At 39.8% G+C, this 19,994-nt stretch overlaps 1 protein-coding gene across 1 annotated transcript; it reads right to left on the bottom strand.

Moving 5' to 3' along the window:
- Positions 1 to 1,392: 1,392 nt before the first annotated feature.
- On the bottom strand, positions 1,393 to 19,241 carry atp1a1a.1 (ATPase Na+/K+ transporting subunit alpha 1a, tandem duplicate 1). The gene is given in 22 exon segments (NM_131686.1): positions 1,393 to 1,635; positions 1,957 to 2,048; positions 6,831 to 6,932; positions 7,012 to 7,142; positions 7,229 to 7,374; positions 7,721 to 7,844; positions 7,924 to 8,078; positions 8,158 to 8,326; positions 8,762 to 8,912; positions 9,301 to 9,437; positions 9,520 to 9,695; positions 9,766 to 9,964; positions 10,129 to 10,263; positions 12,172 to 12,480; positions 12,560 to 12,828; positions 12,910 to 13,027; positions 13,108 to 13,242; positions 13,331 to 13,444; positions 13,544 to 13,747; positions 13,835 to 13,894; positions 13,983 to 14,102; positions 19,054 to 19,241. Coding segments are annotated over 22 exon segments (3,087 nt in total). The 5' UTR covers positions 19,066 to 19,241; the 3' UTR covers positions 1,393 to 1,606.
- Between the last annotated feature and the right edge of the window lie 753 nt (positions 19,242 to 19,994).

The following is a 19,994-nucleotide window of genomic DNA, read 5'->3' as shown; positions in this document are numbered from 1 at the left end:
AATCGGTTCTTTAACATTAAGTCAATACAGACGTCTGAACAATTTAAGAACATTATTGAATGACAATAGTGCATGTATACAATTAAATGCATTACTTTAATATACTAAATGTATGCATTAGCCATTCATAAACCTGCAGGACATTAAATGCATGACTATTTAGACTGTTAAAGGGATAGATCACCAAAAGCACAGGTGTCAAACTCAGTTCCAAAAGGGCCGCAGCTCTGCACAGTTTAGTTCCAACCCTAATTAAACACACCTGATCAAACTAATTGAGTCCTTCAGGCTGGTTTGAAACCTACAGGTAAGTGTGTTGGAGCAGGGTTGGAACTAAACTGTGCAGGGCTTCGGCCCTCCAGGGATTGAGTTTGACACCCCTGAGCTAAAGAAAAATACATTTACTCTCCCTCACGTCGTTCCTCTGCTTAAATGTTTCTTTATTCTGCTGAACACCATAAGGAGATTTTGAATTAAGATGAAAACTTCCAAATGCTATGAAAGTCAATGGTTACAGATTTCCATCTTGCTTTAAAATGTCTTGTCCAATAGAAGCAAGAAACTCAGAAATGTTTGAAGCAAGGCTGAGTAGATGACAGAATTTATTTTTGGGTGAACCGTCCCCTTCACAATAACTATTCACGATGCATACACTGTTTCATTGCGGTGCATAACTGGATCTGTTTTGAGCCAAAGCCAAAAACTTTGATGAAAAAGCTCATTTGGTGGATCTTTAGAGACCCGATCCCCTTCCCTGCCCTCTCTCTGCTGTGTTTGACTCATGAAACTTTGACTGAAAGCGAGTTGGCTGTGTTTTCGTGCCAGATTTGGGTGGTGTGGGTGGAGAGAAGTGGATCTCCGGTCTCCTCCAGGCATGAGACCTGGACTACACTTTCCAAACCCACTTAAAAATGCGCCCACTCTCATTGAGAAAGGACATCGCACTGCAAAATGATTCAATTTTATATTATTTGTCAGTAAGGCTGTTGAAATGGACAGGAGGTTGGCAGAGAGGATGCAAGAGTTTCTTTTTCATTCTCAGCTCTGACACTTATGCACAGGCTCCATTCAGAATAATAAATACTAATTTACCATTGTAACCAGCGTTTTTTCACCAAATTCAATTTAGATTAACGTTTATTATGTTTTTTAGCATTGAGTTATAGTCGTTCCATTTATTTTTTTAGTTCAGCAGTAACAATAAATATAGCAACCCTGATATTGTGGTGCAAACTATTGTTACAATGGTCTACTTTTATAAGGGTTACAAAGGTAAAACACCAGACAAACAGGGGCATTGTGGGCATGCACTCAAGCTCCGAGCACTTTCCAGATGAAAACAAACCAACTTATGAGTAAATCAAAAAACTAAACAAGGAAATGACACAAATGTGGGACCTGACTGCAAGTTTATTTTTATATTACACTTTTAAAAACATGTATAAAATTGGTCCGGCTTCAGAAACAAGGCACGCAATGTCTTGGTTCACGATCTCAGTGTTTGTATCAAGCATTCCCTATATAAAAACATCCAAATTACTGAGGTTAAAATTCCGAGCAGCGAGACAACCATGCAAATAAACTTGTGTGATGCAGACTGGATGCTTTAATAGTAGGTCTCTCTCTCCACCCAACCTACGACAGAAATACAAGATTCAAATTAGCTGAGCAGGACGGTTGCATGCGCATATTCTGTTCACAAAAACTCAATTAATTCAAGTGGAGGAAAGAAAAGCCAGCATTTTAAGTCAAACGTTGGTTCTATCACAGTTATATGACTGAGCGAGCAATCCCAGAATGCATCCCAATGTGAAACAATACAAAGATTCAGCCAAAATCTTAAACTTAGAAATATTTTTACTTTTTAAGTGTATATTTATGGCTTTATATCATGTTGTCTCCACGAATACTCATCATTATTATTATAAGCATTGGTGCAAGTGAATGTTCTCTTACCTCCTGGGCTGCGTCGGATGATAAGTTTTCTGATTTCATCATAGATAAAGATGAGCAGTGAGTAGGGGAAGGCGCAGAACCACCAATTTGGTCTGGAAAAAATACATATATTTAACCAAAATTGGTTTCACCAGTTCTGGACAGATGCTTAATTTGATTACATTAGAAAACCACAAGCCAAAAGCCACTTTCAATGCTTTTACATAACGCATGTTGCATAAACTCTAGGGGCGTAATCATCGCTATATAGAGAGATTCTCAAGATTTGATTATTGTGATATGTTTAGCTGAATTAAACTATTTCAAGAGTCAGCTTAGTGCAGGGGTGCCCAAACTCAGTCCTGGAGGGCTTGTGTCCTGTAACGTTTAGTTCCAACCCAATCAGACGCAACTGGGCGGGCTAATCAAGCTCCTACGCCCCATTCACACAGGGCATCAGCATCAATGCTTCCCATTCACTTTGAATGGGTGACGTCAGGCATTGCCAAACTGCATTGTGCATCCGTCGGCAGCGCTTAACAAGTTAGGACTTGTCCAACTTTAAGCGCCGACAGAAGCATCAGCCAATCAGATCGCTGTATGCAAATACACCAGCTCAGACAGAAGCCGATTGCTGTCTGAAATGTAATGTATCTTTTATTTAATGCCATGTCAGCAACCAAGGCTATCTTCATGGCAGGAATCTTTCAACAATCAATATACAATTTAAAAATCAACAAACAAAATAAAACAAATTAAATAAGATTTTTTGTGTTAATACATGATAAAAATTCTAAAATCTTTTCTGGTTTCACTTTGTCAAAAATGTCCTTAAAAGAGTTCATTTCATAAAAAGTCCTTCTGGAATCAGTAAAAGCAGGACAGTCCAGTAAAATATGTTTTATAGTGAGAGGAGTTTTGCAGCACAAACACTGAGTAGGGTTTTCACCTTGGAACAAAAAACCTTGATCAAATCGATTCTTAAAATGTCTTAAAATTCTGTGTGAAACTTCAGGTTGGATTTCATGTAATTTATTGGTTTCTAATGCATCCCATTCCTTTTGCCACTTGTTTAAAATGTAAGCGTTGATAAAAGGTTTCATCTCTGACGGAGGAATTTGGCATTTGTTCACTACTTGCTTCAAAGCATCTTTAGCAGCTGCATCAGCTCCGATTGCTGTCTGAAGCCCTAACTTCAGACACATCCTCTGTCAAGCGTTGATGCTGAAGTGAATGCCGTGTTAAGCCATGGTCACACTGCACTTTAGACTTCCATTGATATGCATGTCAATGCATCAGACCGGAAACGCAAGCTCATGCGACAAGTTTCGCAGTTTGCCGCATTGCATAGTTTAAGCTTGGTAAACCCTGACCTGCGAAATCGCATCATGGGACTGCGCGAGACCAATTGAAGATCAAACATGAGGTCATAGACAGAGGTCATGGACAGAAATTTAAAATATGGAGTAATCGCTTGCTTTTTAAACATCTAATCGCCCCTTTTCGCAGCGCCGTACGGCAGAATTTGCACGCTCAAACTCCCGCAGCTGTACTAGGCTTTCTAGAAACTTCCCTGCAGGTGTGTTGAGGCAAGTTGGAGACAAAATCTGCAGGACACCGGCCCCCAGGACTGACTTTGGACACCCCTGGCTTGTATTTATAAGATCTTCATGTATTTATTAATTCGGTGGATTTAGAAGTCGTTTGCAACCTGTAAGATTTGTTGATTATACTTTATTAGATTACATGAGGCATTTAATGAAACCTGAGACTATACAGTCCGTCTATTTAAAGTCCAATAAAGCTTAAAAGATCCAAACAATCCAAGCCTAAGGCTGCGTCTCAATACGCATACCATCCGTCCTAAATACTATTTAAAAATAGAATTAGAATGTCCCAAATCGTATTATGTTGAAAAGAGTATGCCAAAGGTTTCCGGATGGCTTACACTTTCCGGTCCAAATTTGAAAAGTAGAACAGTCCATACTCGAACCACTGATATTGCCCATAATACATAGAATCGAGAAACTATTTGCTCTTTTAAGTCTTTGAATGCTGCCTTCTCAGTGATGTCGTAAACACCATATTGCTTTTTGTTTTCTTATATCTGATTGGATGTTGTGAGCACGTTATTTTTTTTCCATAACCTGGTAAAAACCAGTACAGCAAAGAGACGGCAACCTGACGTCACATCAAAATATGAGGCTAACAGAAAACGACTGTTCACATGGGTACAAGACGATGTGGGTTACAAAAATTGAGTGATGTTTTGCTTGGTTTGCCGTTATTTTTAAGTCAGTCACTTTTTGTTTTGCGATAAAATAAATGTACATTTTCCATACTGCTATATTTTACTGCTAAATATTTTAACATTTCTAAAATATTTAAATTCTAGATTCACAGACATTATTTTTGACACATTATTTAAAATATGTGGCTAAGAAATAGCAATTCACTTTTTTCTTTTGGTGGGGCCAGTGAAAACTTTGGCAGGGCAAGTAAAAATCTGAACCACTGGTCCAGTCGGGCCAGTGGAAAAATCCTTAACGTTGAACCCCGTCTAGCCAACTGGAACATTTAAAATCACGTTTTCTGTGTTATATTTCATCTGCAACAACAATACTGAACTTATATAAAGACGTGTTTGGACATTAACGTCTGAATGCAAAATTATCCAAAGACTTGAGGAGATTTCTTAGCTTGAAAGACTCGTGAATGGGAGATTATCCTGCTGCTGCTTCGCCAATAAGATAGGAAATTAAATATGACAGAAATGTGGATGATTGACAGGGCTCATAACCAAGTAACACAACGATCTGTTAACAAGGAAGTGGTATGTCCCAAAGTTTGCATACTCTTCGCTTACACACTCAAAAGTGTATATTTTTCCTTCATAAAAGTGTACATACTTTTAGGACGTAGTACAAGTATGCGAATTGGGACACAGCAAAAGTCTTCTGAAAAGACATGATGGCTTATGATGAGGATAATCTTGTTTCCACTTTAAAAGAACATTATTTTGCAAATCACATTGGCAGATTACTATGGTTTCAAGGGAAAACTCGCTTATTGACATAAAACAATAAGTTTTGCTCGTCTAGAACAGGGGTTTTCAAACTGCGGGTCGCACAGTGAACAAAGGTGAGTCGCGCAACGTCAAATAGCTGCAGCTATATTGACATTGCGGTGAATCAAAACCAGTACGATTGACGGCAATAACTCAAAAACCTCTTACCCTAAAAAGATCTAAAGTGTGTTTCCTACAAAAAGACTAAGCTGGTTATGTTTCACAGCTGTCTTTTTCTTTTTTTTTTTTTTTTTTTTTTTTTTTTTCGCTCGACATTACGAGCACTGCTCTGTTTGAGCCCTCGCAATATGCGTTTAGCCGGTAGAGCTCGTGCAGAGAGGAGCTCTCAGTAAGGGACCGTCGGAAAAGAGCTAATTTTTTTTGTTATTTTGCTTCTTCCTGGGTGCTTAATTTTAAACACAACTAATTTTCTCTTAAATGAGCACAAACAGTTACTAAAGTAGTCGAATGCTTCATTATAGATCTGTGCATTCTTACATTAACAAAACACAATAAAACAAAACACAATGAGAGATTAATTTGCTGCTCTTCACTATACCTATAGTAACTTTAATCAATATGCAAATAGAATTAAAAGTGAAGTAGATTTTATAGCTTTATTTAATTTCTGGATAGGCCATTGATTTTAATAGGCTAAACCTTTTATTTTATTGTCAATGTTTTCTAATGTTTGCTATGTATTCTATCATTTGAAGCTATTTGTTGTCCCATATTTTTTACATCCCAACGTTGACAGATTGCTAATCAATAAATAGCTATAGTGCTATGTGTTGGTTTTAACGTCAGCTAATGTTATGGAAGGGCATAGATGTCATGGAAAATAGTAATAGTAATGTAACTCCCCCCATCATTCCTTCCTCAAGCAAATGTGTAAATATTAGATCTGTTTAGCAATAACGTTAATTGCGTTGGCATATTTATCTGACGTTTTCCCAGCTTTTAGTTGTCGATCAAAAAGCTATTTAGTTTCTTATGACTACACCAGCAGTGGAATTTACTGCGATGTGACGGGGCTTGATCAAAGGTTGATCATATTCTCTTCTTAAAAAAAGAAGAGCATCTTTTTCAACAAAAAAATGATCACAGTTACAGCCAGCATCCCACAAAAAGCACTTTGAGCCTCATTTTGAGCATATCAAATCACAAAATCCAAAAAGCCATATATTTTTGACTGCTTTGAATGGAAATTTTTTTTGTTACCCATTTTTCCATATTAAAATATTATAGTGGGTCTTAAGATTGAATTACTTGCCTAGGTGGGTCCTGGAATAAAAAAAGTTTGGGAATCCCTGGTCTAGAACATGCTTCTTGAAATATGTAATGTGTATTTATATTGCGCATTTATCGTGTATGGCCATACACCCAAAGCACTTCACAATCATGAGGGGGGTCTCTACAAACCACCACCAGTGTGCAGCATCCACTTGGATGATACGACGGCGCCAGTCTGCTCACCACGCACAAGCTATAAGTGGAGTGATATAGCCAATTTGGTGGATGGGGATGATTGGGAGGCCATGATCAGTAAGGCTCAATGAAGGGAATTTGGCCAGGACACCAGGGTTACACCCCTACTCTTTACAAGAAGAGCCATGGGATTTTTAATCACCCCAGAAAGTGACGACCTCAGTTTAACATCTTATCCGAAAGAGAATTAGGATTTTTTTTTTGATATTTGGACAAGAAACCAGACTAAACTCAAAGATAGAAAAGGATTTTTTGCAGTTTATGTTAAAAAACATTCCCAAACGTCATCACAAAACATGTCTAGATGATTAACAAATACTGGTAAAGGGGCTTGACTTACTTAAGTGGGTACATTCTGAGGGCTACGTCCATGCCCGGGCAGTAGGACAGGAAAGCTGCAAGAGCGGTTTCTTCGAACAATCCAAAGATTAGAATCTTATTTCTGCAAGACAACAGCAAACACGTAAGACCTCTGATACAAGACGCTCAGAAACATACTGAATTATTACCCATCCACTTACTTCATTCCCTGCTGGAAAACAGAGTTTCTTCTGGTCTTGCAGATGATCAAATCTGCCCACTGTACAATCACTATACTGGTGAAGAAGGCAGTGTGGCATGTGAACTCCACAATCTTCCTCTGCTCGTACGTCTGGGATGGCCAAGAACACAATATTTAGATTAGATGCTGGACAAGCAGAGATGTCATCTGCTTATTGGATGATTGACAACACTCACCCATTGCTGGCCATAACTGTCCTCCAGATCGTTGACGTATTTGTCATCCCAAAACACTCGAATGCCCAGCAGTGATGATGGTAGGAAGCCATTTTCAGCCAAGATGACAAAATATGTGAAGAACCCAGCCAGAGCTTGAATCATCCCTGTGAGGAAAGCAGAAGCATTGGGATTCAATCCTCAAAGTCTACAGTACACACCTGGTGAACACCAACAGATCAAGTCCACCCAAAAATGAAAGATTTACCCAACTTCAATTGGGAACCTTTTAAATATGGTATTTTGAAGAAAGAAGAGAAACCAACCATTGACTTCAATAGTATTTGTTATTCCTACTATGGAAGTCAATGGTTAAATGGTTCCAGGTTTCTTTACAATATCTTCTTCGGTGTTCAACAGCAGAAAGAAAGTCAAATAGTGACCAGAGAAGGTTGAGTAAATGACGAGTTTTTGGGTGAACCATGCCTTTAATAGAGCATCTGAGATGCTTACCGATCTGACCGTAGGCTATGCTAATGAGCCTCTCATTCACAAGTTTGTCTGTTTTGGGGTTTCTGGGTTGACGCTTCATGATGTCACTCTCGGCAGCTTCATAGGCCAATGAGATGGCAGGTACCTTGACGATAACAGGACAATACCGTTTATTAACCTCACCAACCAACTATTAAATAGAACCAATCAAATGCAGTGCTTACCATGTCGGTACCCAGATCAATACAGAGAATGGTGACGGTGCCCAAAGGTAGAGGAATATTAGCAATGATGAACAGAAGGAAAGGGGTGATCTCGGGGATGTTACTGGTCAGTGTGTAGGCAATGGACTTCTTTAAGTTGTCGAAGATCAGACGACCTAAACATATGGAAGATATGTTTGAGATTTGACTCTTCAGAATTATTCAGTCAAAGCAAGTTCCCAAAATATGACATACCTTCTTCTACTCCGGTGACAATTGAGGCAAAGTTGTCGTCCAGAAGGATCATGTCAGCAGCCTGTTTGGATACGTCAGATCCAGCAATACCCATAGCCACACCAATGTCAGCCTTCTTCAGAGCTGGAGAATCATTGACACCATCACCGGTTACGGCTACAATGGCACCCTGTAGACAAACACAAATGAATGTTAGCCAGTGTTAGGAACGTCTAAAGTCTAGTCCAAACCAAACTTGTAATGGTTAAAGACTTAGTTGTATTTCAGAGCATTAATTGGTATGTTTACAGTCTCGTCTATTAGTTATGTTGTGAAGTTTCTTCTCTCTAATCTTATCATAGGTATTGTACACCACTTTGTGTTTGTAAACGTGCGTTATAAATAAATTAACATGCTCTTTTAGTCTTGCAGCTGTTGTGTCATGCTGAGTTACTAATCTACAGTTAATCCTAATTATGTAAAACTTTCCATTTCAGATTGGGCAGAAGTAACTTGATGCTGGAATCATCGGGTATTGCACCAGCCAGGTAAAGTACTTACCATTTATCTTATCAAGACAGCCTGGTGAAGACCTGATTGATCTGAAAGTGTAAAGGCAACTAACCTGTCTCTGGCAGCCTTCAACGATAATCAGCTTCTGTTGAGGAGATGTTCTGGCAAACACTATTTCAGTGTGGTGTTTCAAGACATCGTCTAATTGCTCAGGGCTCAGATCCTTCAGGTCTCCACCGTGGATCACACAAGCTTTGGCATCCCTTTAAAAAGCCAATTAATTGGGTTTAAGCTTGTTTATTTATTGCCACATCAGCAACATATGGCATGGCAAGATCAATAACGTTAAAAAAAAAACTTCATATTTCAATTAGAAATTATACTGAATAAATAAATAAAAATGACAAACATATACATTTAATACTATTAGACATGTTTTTTCAGCTCAATTTGATAACTTAAAATTCTTCCTGAAGAAAAACACCCAACAAAGAGTATAAAAATGTTGTCTAGTAATCTTTAAAATGTCACATTTTTAAGATGAGAGAGGCTTGACAGTGATTACATGTTGCACATTAAATGGAATTAAAAGCTAGACACTATAAATATCCAGCAAGAAAACATCCGAATTGAAGAAGAGGAACCAATTACCTTGGGTTGACCTCATTAATAGGGATGTTCAAGCGAGCAGCGATGTCTTCAACAGTTTCATTGCCCTCTGAGATGATACCCACCCCCTTGGCAATGGCCTTGGCTGTGATTGGATGGTCACCGGTAACCATGATAACCTAGAAAAGAGATTTTTAATTTTAATTGGTAATTAGCCAATGCATTTCTGTTTCTTTAAGATGAGCAGTTTCTAAATCACACCTTGATTCCAGCACTCCTGCATTTGCCGACAGCATCTGGTACAGCGGCACGAGGAGGATCAATCATGGACATGAGGCCAATAAAGCACAGGTTCTCAGTGGGGAAGTTCACTTCTTCAGTATCGAACTGGAAGTCCTCAGGAAACTGTTCATCGGGAAGATTGAAGTGGCAGAATCCTGTGGAGAAACAACATGTTGAAGGAACGAGTCGACTGGAAATGCATAGTATAGCAATGCCAGTACTCACCCAGTACTCTCTCTCCAAGACCACCAAGTTCCAAGTAGGCATTCTGGAAAGCATCCTTCATCTCATCATCCAAAGGCTGCTCTTTTCCTTGGATTAAAATAGAGGAGCAGCGGTCCAGGATCCTCTCAGGAGCGCCTTTCATTACTAGCAGGTGTTTGCTTTCAGTGTTATTGCTGTTGGGGTTCTGGTGGATGGAGAGCTAAAAAAGGAGATTCACAAAAAGAAGCTATTAGAAATCTGATATTCATCCAAAGTCAAGGTCGCTATTGTTATTTTTTAAACTGCCTAGCCAATGCAATGACGTTTTATTCTGTGTACACTGGTACATTTTAAAGTGACATCCCAAGCCAAAGACAGTTATACCTGGTATTTGTTGGTGGAGTTGAATGGGATCTCTGAAATCTTGTTATATTTTTCTCTCATTTCTTTCACCGATCCACAGCAGAGCTCGATACACTTCAGCAGGGCGGATTCAGAAGCGTCACCAGCCACGTCTCTCTGTGAGAGGAAACAGGAAAGTGTAAAAACAAAGAATGGCCTTAAAACGAATGTCCAACAAACACTTGATCTGTGGCCTTTTTTAATACTGCTAAGATGTTCCAGGAAACGCAAGGCGTGGTAATGTGTGCCATTTAACTTGAGGAAATGGTCCAACAAATTAGTCCAGTTACAAAACAAGTCAGAATGGGCCAAAATTGGAAGGTGTTTACAAAAAAAACACTGTTTCAGTCAGAGGCTCCAGGGAGCTTAAGGGGCTCAGAGAGTCCTTGGAGGCAAACAGCTGAACTAAGCACAAACAGACATGGCTAGCATGTAGTAAACAACTCTGATCGTGTCAATAAAGCCACACATACACAGGTATTTTTGTAAACAGAGTTTTCCCCATCTTCATTTTAGTTTTAAAAAGATTCTCCGTCTGCAAAAATGCACAGTAATGCATGTGAAGGGCACATCAAACCAACGGGTGGCAATAAAAGCCTTCTATTTAGGGTTAACACAAAATGCAAAACTAAGCATTTGTGCGAGTACATTGCATATAATTTAATGCAGACAAGAGAACAGAGGCGGATTATGCTCTTGTGGTGCTAAAGTTGTGAGTAAGGGTGTCACGATCCTCCAAATCCTCGATTCGATTACATTTTCCATTCTAAAGTCATGGTTTGATTCGATTTTCGATTATGAGTAATTAATTAATAACGAATTAATTATTTGTAGCCTACCGTTTAAACTACCTGACCTGCATGGTCTTTGTTTTACCCATAAACAAATCATACAGTAAATGAATAAAGGCAAGATACACACATAATTGCCACCTGTCAATCACTTTTTCTGCGGGACTCGTGAATAGGCAGTGATCTGTGTCGTTATAATGGCGTCGGTAAAAAAGACGCACAACCAACAGGAACCAGCCAACAGTATCTGAAGTGTTCGCTAAAATGACTAAGTACAAGTGAGTGAAAGATTGAAGCAGTCCTCTGACTGCCTGGACCTGCTGTCTCGAGCGCATGGCTGTGTGTGCGTCTGTGTCTGTGTGGTCACGTGATGTGCATTTTCAGAGGTAGAGAGGAAGGAGGGCTGCTCAGAAATGCTACACGCCACTGTGGATGTCAAATCGTTGTCGTTCTAAAATGCCATTTAAAAACAAAGACAGTGTAAACAGGGCCTGAGTGTGTACTTTTCGCAAGCGGATTTGCAACGGGGGCGGGCGGAGGATCGCGATGCCGGTGTTGTCTATCGGACGAAAACTAATACGTACATAGCAGAGCTTGCAAAACTGTGTTTTTTTTTTTTTTGGTCCACAACATGAACGTTGTCAACATAACTCACTGGAAATCCAAAATGCTTCCACACCGCCGACTTCATTGAAAGAGGAGAGGGTTTAAGCTCTGTCGACGGGTCTCCTGCGTCTGCCGTTTAACAAGCACTTCAACAAGCATGTTTTTTCCCACTTGGCAAGCCAAGCTGACGTGACTTGGGGGCGTGGCAGCATCGACGATTCTATTTTTTGATTCGATAATCGAAATTAAGCATAAATTTCGATCAGTTGCTGTAAATGTATGGAATTTGCCTCAATTGCATCTTCAGTGTTTGATGTGAACCAAACCATATTGGCCAATCAGAAAGGAAAACACAGTGCACATTCTGACATCATTGAGGACTTTGGGTGTTGAGTGGTCGTGTGGACACTACAACCTGAGTTTTGGAAAATCTTCACCCTGGCCAGAGTTGTCAGATGGTTTTGGTTTTAGTCATCTGACACTTCATTTTCGTGGACAAACAATATAGAAAAAAATTTGGTTTTGAAAATACACGCATATGTGTGAACAGGGAGTAAGATGGAAAACTACTTCTCCATACACTGCAAGGACCGGTAAATCTTTTGACATACAAGGCATAAACACAGACCTTAAGAATTGGGATGTTTTCTTGCTCAGCAAGGAAGACAGCGCGGTTGCAGAGGCCAGCAACACGAGCGAGGGCGGCCCAAGTAGCAGAGCTCCTGTCAAAAGACGTTCCACTCTGGTTCTCTGTGGTGTCTGCTTCATGAATCTGGTTGTCGAACCACATGTGAGCGACGGTCATCCGGTTCTGGGTCAAAGTTCCAGTCTTGTCAGAGCAGATGGTGGAGGTCGAGCCAAGAGTCTCCACAGCTTCAAGATTCTTCACCAGGCAGTTCTTCTTTGCCATTCGTTTGGCGGTGAGAGTCAGACACACCTGAACACAACAAGAATGAGGTTTGTCTACGTGTAGAACTAAATTGAACTAAATCTGTAGCAATTCCTCTGACACTTACAGTTACGGTAGCCAAGAGACCCTCTGGTACATTCGCAACAATGATACCAATCAGGAAGATGACGGCCTCCAACCAACTGTACCCAAGGATGAGGGAGAGGATGAAGAAGGACACACCCAGGAAGACAGCTACACCAGTGATGATGTGGATGAAGTGCTCGATCTCAATAGAGATGGGGGTGCGACCAACTTCAAGGCCAGAAGCGAGAGTGGCGATGCGACCCATGACTGTGCGGTCACCAGTGTTGATGACAATTCCTCTGGCAGTACCTAGATGTAAAGCATAAGGCAATGAAAACATCTACTGTTGATTAACACCATGCTTAATCCCCAAAAGACCTCTTTTTGTACCTTCAACACAGTTGGTAGAGAAGAACGCAATGTTCCTGGTCTCCAGTGGGTTATCATTGGAAAAGTCAGGAGTACGAGTCTGGGGTTCAGATTCTCCAGTGAGGGAGGAGTTGTCCACCTAGGAAGAAAACAATTATTTGTAAATGCTTGTGCACAATGAACAAGCCATTCCAGCATGACTTGTTAATAACACTTTACCTTGCATCCATGAGCAGAAATGATACGCAAATCAGCAGGAATTCTGTCACCACCTTTGACTTCCACAAGATCTCCGACAGCAACTTCTTCAGCGTTGATGTTCTTCTTCTCACCATCACGGATAACCAAGGCTTGCTATAAGAAAGTGGGAATTCACATATGTCTGAGTAAGGAAAATATAACATTTATAAAACAATCTATGCAATATAATATCAATAAGTACCTGGGGAACCAAATTCTTGAAAGAGTCCATGATCTTGGAGCTCTTGGCTTCTTGATAGTACGAGAAGCATCCAGTGATCATCACGACAGCAGAAAGCACAATACCCAGATACAACTGTGCAAGACAATGGAGGAGATGTTAGGATTGGTGCTAAAACAACATGATCTTAAGAAGGCAAATCCTTAAGACACACAAACAGGGTTTTCTCCTTACATTGTCATTGGCAGGTTCCTCCTCAGAGGCCGCCAGGATGCCGTAGGCAAGAAAACAAAGGATGGCTCCAATCCACAGGAGAGTTGAGAATCCTCCAAAGAGCTGCTTGCAGAACTTGACCCATTCTGGGGTTGTGGGAGGTGGAGTCAAAGCGTTGGGTCCATCACGTGCCAAGATCTCCTTAGCACGAGTGCCTGACAATCCCTAGATAAAGTGATGGGTTAGATAATGAAGATCCAAACTGAGACTTACATTTCCAAAGCAGAATTTGTTCATCCAATACAGACTTACCCTTGTCAAATCGGTGTTATATTTCCTGGTGAGCTCATCCAGGGACAGTTTGTGATCATCCTACAAAGATGTAATAAAAACAGCATTTTACCATCCTATCAAAAGTTACGATAGCCATTAAAGGATTTATGCTCATAAAGTAACTCACCAAGTCCACTTCTTTTTTGAGTTCATCCATGTCTTTATCCTTCTCTTTCTTGCCCTTGGACTTTGACTTCTTGCCCCCCTGCTCTGAGGTGGCTGCCAGCTCATATTGTTCTCGGCCTTCCTATGGAGAAGCAAGCAAAAACTACCATTAAATCTGTTGTGCAAGGTATAACACTATAATATGTCCCAAAAAGCATGTTTACAACATTAATTTGCACAATAATAGGTAACAAAATCTGGCATTGCTCAACTTGTTCTGAGAACTTGCATATAAATATATCAAATATTTACAACAGTTAACTGAGTGCATATTGCATGACCCAATGGACAATGTGTAGTAATTAACATTTAACTAGAAGGGCAATTAACCAAGTGACCTCTACTACTCTTACATAACACTTCTTATCATCATGACGGCTTTCTTTGAATACCTTAGATGACTCGTCTTGAATGCACGTGAGCTGTAAGATGAGATGCTATACACTATGCTATACGAACTGTGCCAAGGCACGTTTCCCGATTCGTTTGAGAAGTGGGAGTGCTCTGAATTGGGCTCAGTTTAGTTGGCCGGCCCTGGCCCGGTTAAAGGAGGTGTGCCCAAACTTGGTGCACTTGGGTTTTGGCACGGTACACTTCAAGTGTGAGTGCAAAGCATGCCTGAGCCCGAAATTGAAGTTGCAACATCAGTTTCAAGGGACTGTTTGATATGGATTTATTAATCATTCTTAATTTTTAATAAACGCAAACTGTCGTAGTTTCAGGGAGTCTGCGGTGTCTTAAAAAGTATTAAAAGTTGATAGATCAATTATGAGAAAATAAAGGCCTTTAAAATGTATTAGGAAGTCTTAATAACGTTTTGCGAGGTCTTAAATTTTGTTGAAGCGTTGGCCAAAGTTTGACTCCCTAACATCATAAATACATTTATCTTCCTCCTAATATTAACAACCGCATACTCGATCCCCTTGATTGGTTCGGGTCGGGGCAAGTCCAGCCAAGCTCATCCATTTGGGTGATGTCACATAATTTGCGAAAAACGTAGGAAGATGATGTGCTGTTCTCCACACGTATCGAAACCAAAGAGCTAGACAGACGGCAAAATGGGAACATGTAAGTTTGCGTATTCCTGGTTGGCGAAAGACTAGTTTAAATAGTAGCTGAAACCTGTAGCTGAAAAAAAGCAAGCTTTGTTTCTTCCAAGCCTATCTGAGTTCTGTTGCACGGTTGTACTCCATTGATTCATTTAACTACAACTGTTTATTAGCAACTGTTTATTAAGTTAAAGGTTAGATGCTGATTAGAACGAAGTGGCGATGAGGTCTTAAAATATTCTGAGGTCTTTAAAAAGTCCTACAAAGGTATTGAAATTCCCTTTAGGATTCCTGCATATACCTTAATTTTATTAAAGACGTAAACCTCTCGCTGCACGTCAGCTACACCTTCAGTAAACCTCCAAATACCTGCAGCACGAATACTTTTATGATCATTTATGAGCGTCAAAAGTGTTGGATCTGTTCGGCAAAATATCTGACAGCGCATCACTGCATCCCAAACGGCTAAAAATAATACAAAACTATAAAACTAAAGCAATATCTACTGTGCTCAGCGAGAGCGCTTCTCTTCCTGAAAATAAGTCGCATCGATGATGTAAGCGCACTCAGGTCCGGTAGGTAAAAATGCAATGGGAGTGCAGGCGGAAAGGGGGGGTTGGTTGACCATTGCGCTTTGGCGTGCTTCAAGGCAACTGTCCCTAATGTGAGTATGCCCTCAATCACTGTAGTGTGAAACGTTTGATTGATGGTTTGCATTTGAATCAAGTGCGTCACTTTGTTAGGACAAAAGCAATCAATAGGCTCTTTTTTAGAAAACTGATGCTTTAAACGTCCCAATAATGTTTTTAACTAACTGAAAAGTAAAACAGTGCCATAGAATGGCATGTTTGACCATGAAAGGTCTGTATAGTTTGGGCAAATATCTAACCTACAACAAAGTGCATTAACAAATTTGACCGATTGTTTCATTTTGAACTATCAGTTGTTGATAGTAAAAACAAAAGTTTTAGAAAAGGAGTTGATGACTTCAAGTCATTTTAAAAAGATACAAGGCATTTATCTCGATCTAAAATCGTAATTTTTGTTTCCCATGTCCTGATATAAATCTGAAAGCAACAGATGCTAAAAGTGGACATAAACAGAGAACTTGACACCTGTAGTGCCTGACTGAACTTGACAGCTACTTTAAGCACACTTTCTCTCCTGCAAACACGCAAACGCTTACTCATCGGGTCTAATACGCACATGAGCACCTTCAACATCTTGCACATGCATGTGGAAAATGTCACAAGGCTGAAAGAAAGCGGGAAATAAATCAACCATGGCAGAGCACCCTCATAAATATTCACAATTTTGAGAGAATATTCCATCTGCATGCTACCAAATTACATCGGTTGCACGTGAGCCAAAACCGGTTCACTCAGGCATATCAGCCCTCTCATACTGGGACTTTGCCCTGTTGCCATTGGAAACAGAGCCACACCTCTAGACCCGTGAATGGGTTGAGTCACGTGTCAGACCCAACTCTCTTTGTTTCAGAAGGGGTGAGTGAACAGGGGAAGGTGAAAAGAAAACATGCTGTACAAACTCCTCCACACCAGTCACAGGGCAATTAGCTTTTTTATAAGCTTAGTGCAGTTTATAGAGCTTGGACAGAAAGCATACAGTGGGGTCCAAAAAGTAAAGCACATCTAGTTTACATCTGAATCAGAGCTTAAAGGGATAGTTCACCCAACAAATTTAATTTGATATGATTTTGAATAAGTTATTTTGAAGAATGCTGGTTGACATTGACTTCCATAGTGATTTTATGTATACTTTTTTTAGTCAATGCAACTATAAATCAACTAGCATTTAAACAAATATCTGCGTTCAACAGAAAAAGAAGTAATAAACCAAGTTTAAAACAACATGGGGGAAGAGTAAATAGTGTGGAAATTTTCGTTTTTGGGGAAAACTTCCAAATATATTGGTATTACCCATTTGTCAGATGTTTCAAAGCAACAACTAACCAACATTTACATTTAAGAAGTCATCTCAAGATATTACGATTCCCAAAATTGACCTATTTTAAAAGCGTTGTGATGCTTTCAAACACAAGTGCATTTCTAATATATCAGGCATACATGCATTCTCTATTGATTTCTCCACTGGTTGTAGAAAAGCAACTGTAAGGAAGTAGCGGCATGCAACTATCTCATAGTTCACTGCACCAAAAAAGGTAAGGGGGCTCTGAGACAGCCCGTCTGGCTCGGTGAGGAGGGGTGGTCAGCCTCTGTCAGATGGCATTGTCAATGACAAAAGGTTTCACTAACACATACTGACTGATGAATGGAAAGAATGTTAAACCCCTTCAGAGACGGAGTGACAGTCTTAGCTTATGTACACACTCAAGAGAGCGAGTACACGGCTGTGGTCAACACCTGATGCCGGTCCAAAAACACCAACTTTTGTGCATTAAAGCCCAAAAGGCGCACAGTGGAGCTACTGTTTTATGAATATCCTCAATTCAATGCATGAATTGTATTTAAATATGGAATAGCGATGCCATACTACTTAAAACAAAATTTAATCCAGTTCTAAAATAGCAAAAACACTAATTTACACCAAGAAATTGACAGCATTGCAAAATAGGTTAAATAATCTTGTTTTTTTCTTATCAGCCCCATGCACACAAACATGAGTGCATCTGCAGAGGCGAGACATATGCCCCACTGCGGTGGGATTTGATGGGGCTGGGGGCGTAGCTCAATGCACCAAACCCAGATGAAACATGCGGATGGCTGTTTGCTCTCCATCACATGAAATATCCTGGAACTGAATGCATAATTTACATTTACACTGGCGCTCAGAGCCACACATTAGGGAGTGGTGTTCGGCTCTTACGCAATGCCACCGCATACTGGAGTCCTATTAGGAGTTAATGAACCCTACAGGAAGCAAATCATAAGATTATGACTGACTGAACGTCAAAAGGAGACATTGGGAAACAAAAAAACCCGATATTTGGATCTAAACGAGATCAGTTCCAGAATATAATCATAATCACGATAATCAATATATGGACGCAAAACACAAGACGTGCGTTTTTTTTTTTTTTTTGAGGGAGAAAGCAAGACGACTCCCATGTTTATTTTGAACCTCCACTACAAGATAACCATGTCAAATAGACAAGATGATAACTACTCCTCTACCTCGAGTCAACTTTATAGTATCAGACTACACCCTACGTTTGACACGGTTTTCTACGTATTACTCGGTCAGAGACTAAACATGAACCACATACGCAACGCTGCACGAGCACGCCATTAAATAGTTAAAATATTCTAAAACAACAGGTTTAAAACAACAAGTTGTGTGTTTATATATACTTAAAACTAGTTATAAGCGTTTCAATATTTTAAAAACATCAAGTAAACGCGTTTGTATCGCGTATTTTTCAGCTAACTTACGCGTGTTTATTCAGGTTTACGCGGTTGAAGTGTAGCAATGTATTAGCACTGAAACACGTTGTCGGGCAGCCTAGTTATGTTCTGTAGCAATAGATAAAGAGCTTTAAGTTTGTTTCCCCCCTCATAAGAACTGCTTAGCAGCTCAATTGCGACACACATGATTACTTCAGTTTTACAGTGTAAAAGTCACGAGATTTCAACTATATCTGCTTAGACAAACAGGCCGTGTAACACCGCGGCCATAGAGGAAGTTTAGTGTCTGCTACATTCCTCAAATCTTTCTAGTGATCGAGGAACGTCTTAAAATGGAGTTTGACTCCCTTTTAAAGCCACAGACTGAAAAACCTGTTGCTCCACTATCGAAAACAGACTTCACAAGTAGTTTAGATGAACATCTGCGCACATTTCATTCATTTAAAACTCATTTGAATATGAAAACTGCGGAAGTCTAGAACGGCGAGAAGCCGTTTACCAGTTGATCATCTTGTAGTCACTTTAAAAACACTGCGTTCAAACACAGAACTGGACAAACCGATATAAAAAGTGAATCAACAATTGGGTTTACACTTACTCCTCGTCCCATTTTGCTGCTTTTGATTAAAATCGACCACCTGGGAATTCCCCCCAAAAAAAACAAATCCAAGCTTTCTTTCAAAACAACAAATTAAAAGTCCCCGATCCCGTTTCCTCTTTTTTGGGGCTTTTTAAAAATATATTCTCTCCTTGGTCACCGCTGGACGCGTCGTACCACCCAGACACGCATCCGAGCCGCGTTACAGTCAGTTCATTCAAAGCTTATATATAGTGCGGTTTTTCAGTATGACGTCTGCACGGATCGTCATGGTAACGCGGAGGAAAAGAGGCGGGGTCTACGGGGAAGAAGAGCCGCGGGAGAACAGAACAGTACAGACTTTCACCTCTGAACTTTGATCACGCTGGAGAAAAAAAAGTGCCCACCAGTGGCTTTCCTCTATCAGAGAGCAGAAGCCGGCGTCTTTGATTTTAATCTATGAAATGAGACCTTTAGACTGTACATTCAACATTAAGACCCTGTTGGAATATCCAGGTTAAGCCTGGAGCTGTGGCAGCTGTTTTCTAGCCGGTCATTAGTCAGCTCATGTCCAGCCGGTCACTGGTTTACTACAGATCTAAGATGGTCTACAGGTTTGATCAAGCTTTTAGAGATCACTGTCTTATGTTAGGGGCATCTATTTTATTTCTACTTTTATTTCATTTGTGTTTATTTAGCTGTTTTTTATATATCACTCAGAGTCTTTTCTACATTTTATCTTAATGCAATCTCTACATTTTAAATCTTTAGTTTTTATTCCAATTAATTAACAACTAATTTATTTATTAAAATTTGACTGCTGGACTGCTTGATGATAGGTGTGGTGGACAAATTTGTGCAGATGTAGTAAAATTTTATTTTGTAATATATAATATAATAATGTCATTTTATTTTGAATAATATGTTATTTTAATTCATTATTATGTGACATTACATTATTA

This window comes from Danio rerio, chromosome 1 (genome assembly GCF_052040795.2).
Source record: "Danio rerio strain M-AB ecotype USA chromosome 1, GRCz13ab, whole genome shotgun sequence".
NCBI classification, from domain to species: domain Eukaryota; kingdom Metazoa; phylum Chordata; class Actinopteri; order Cypriniformes; family Danionidae; genus Danio; species Danio rerio.
This window is presented reverse-complemented; position numbering and strand designations above follow the sequence as displayed.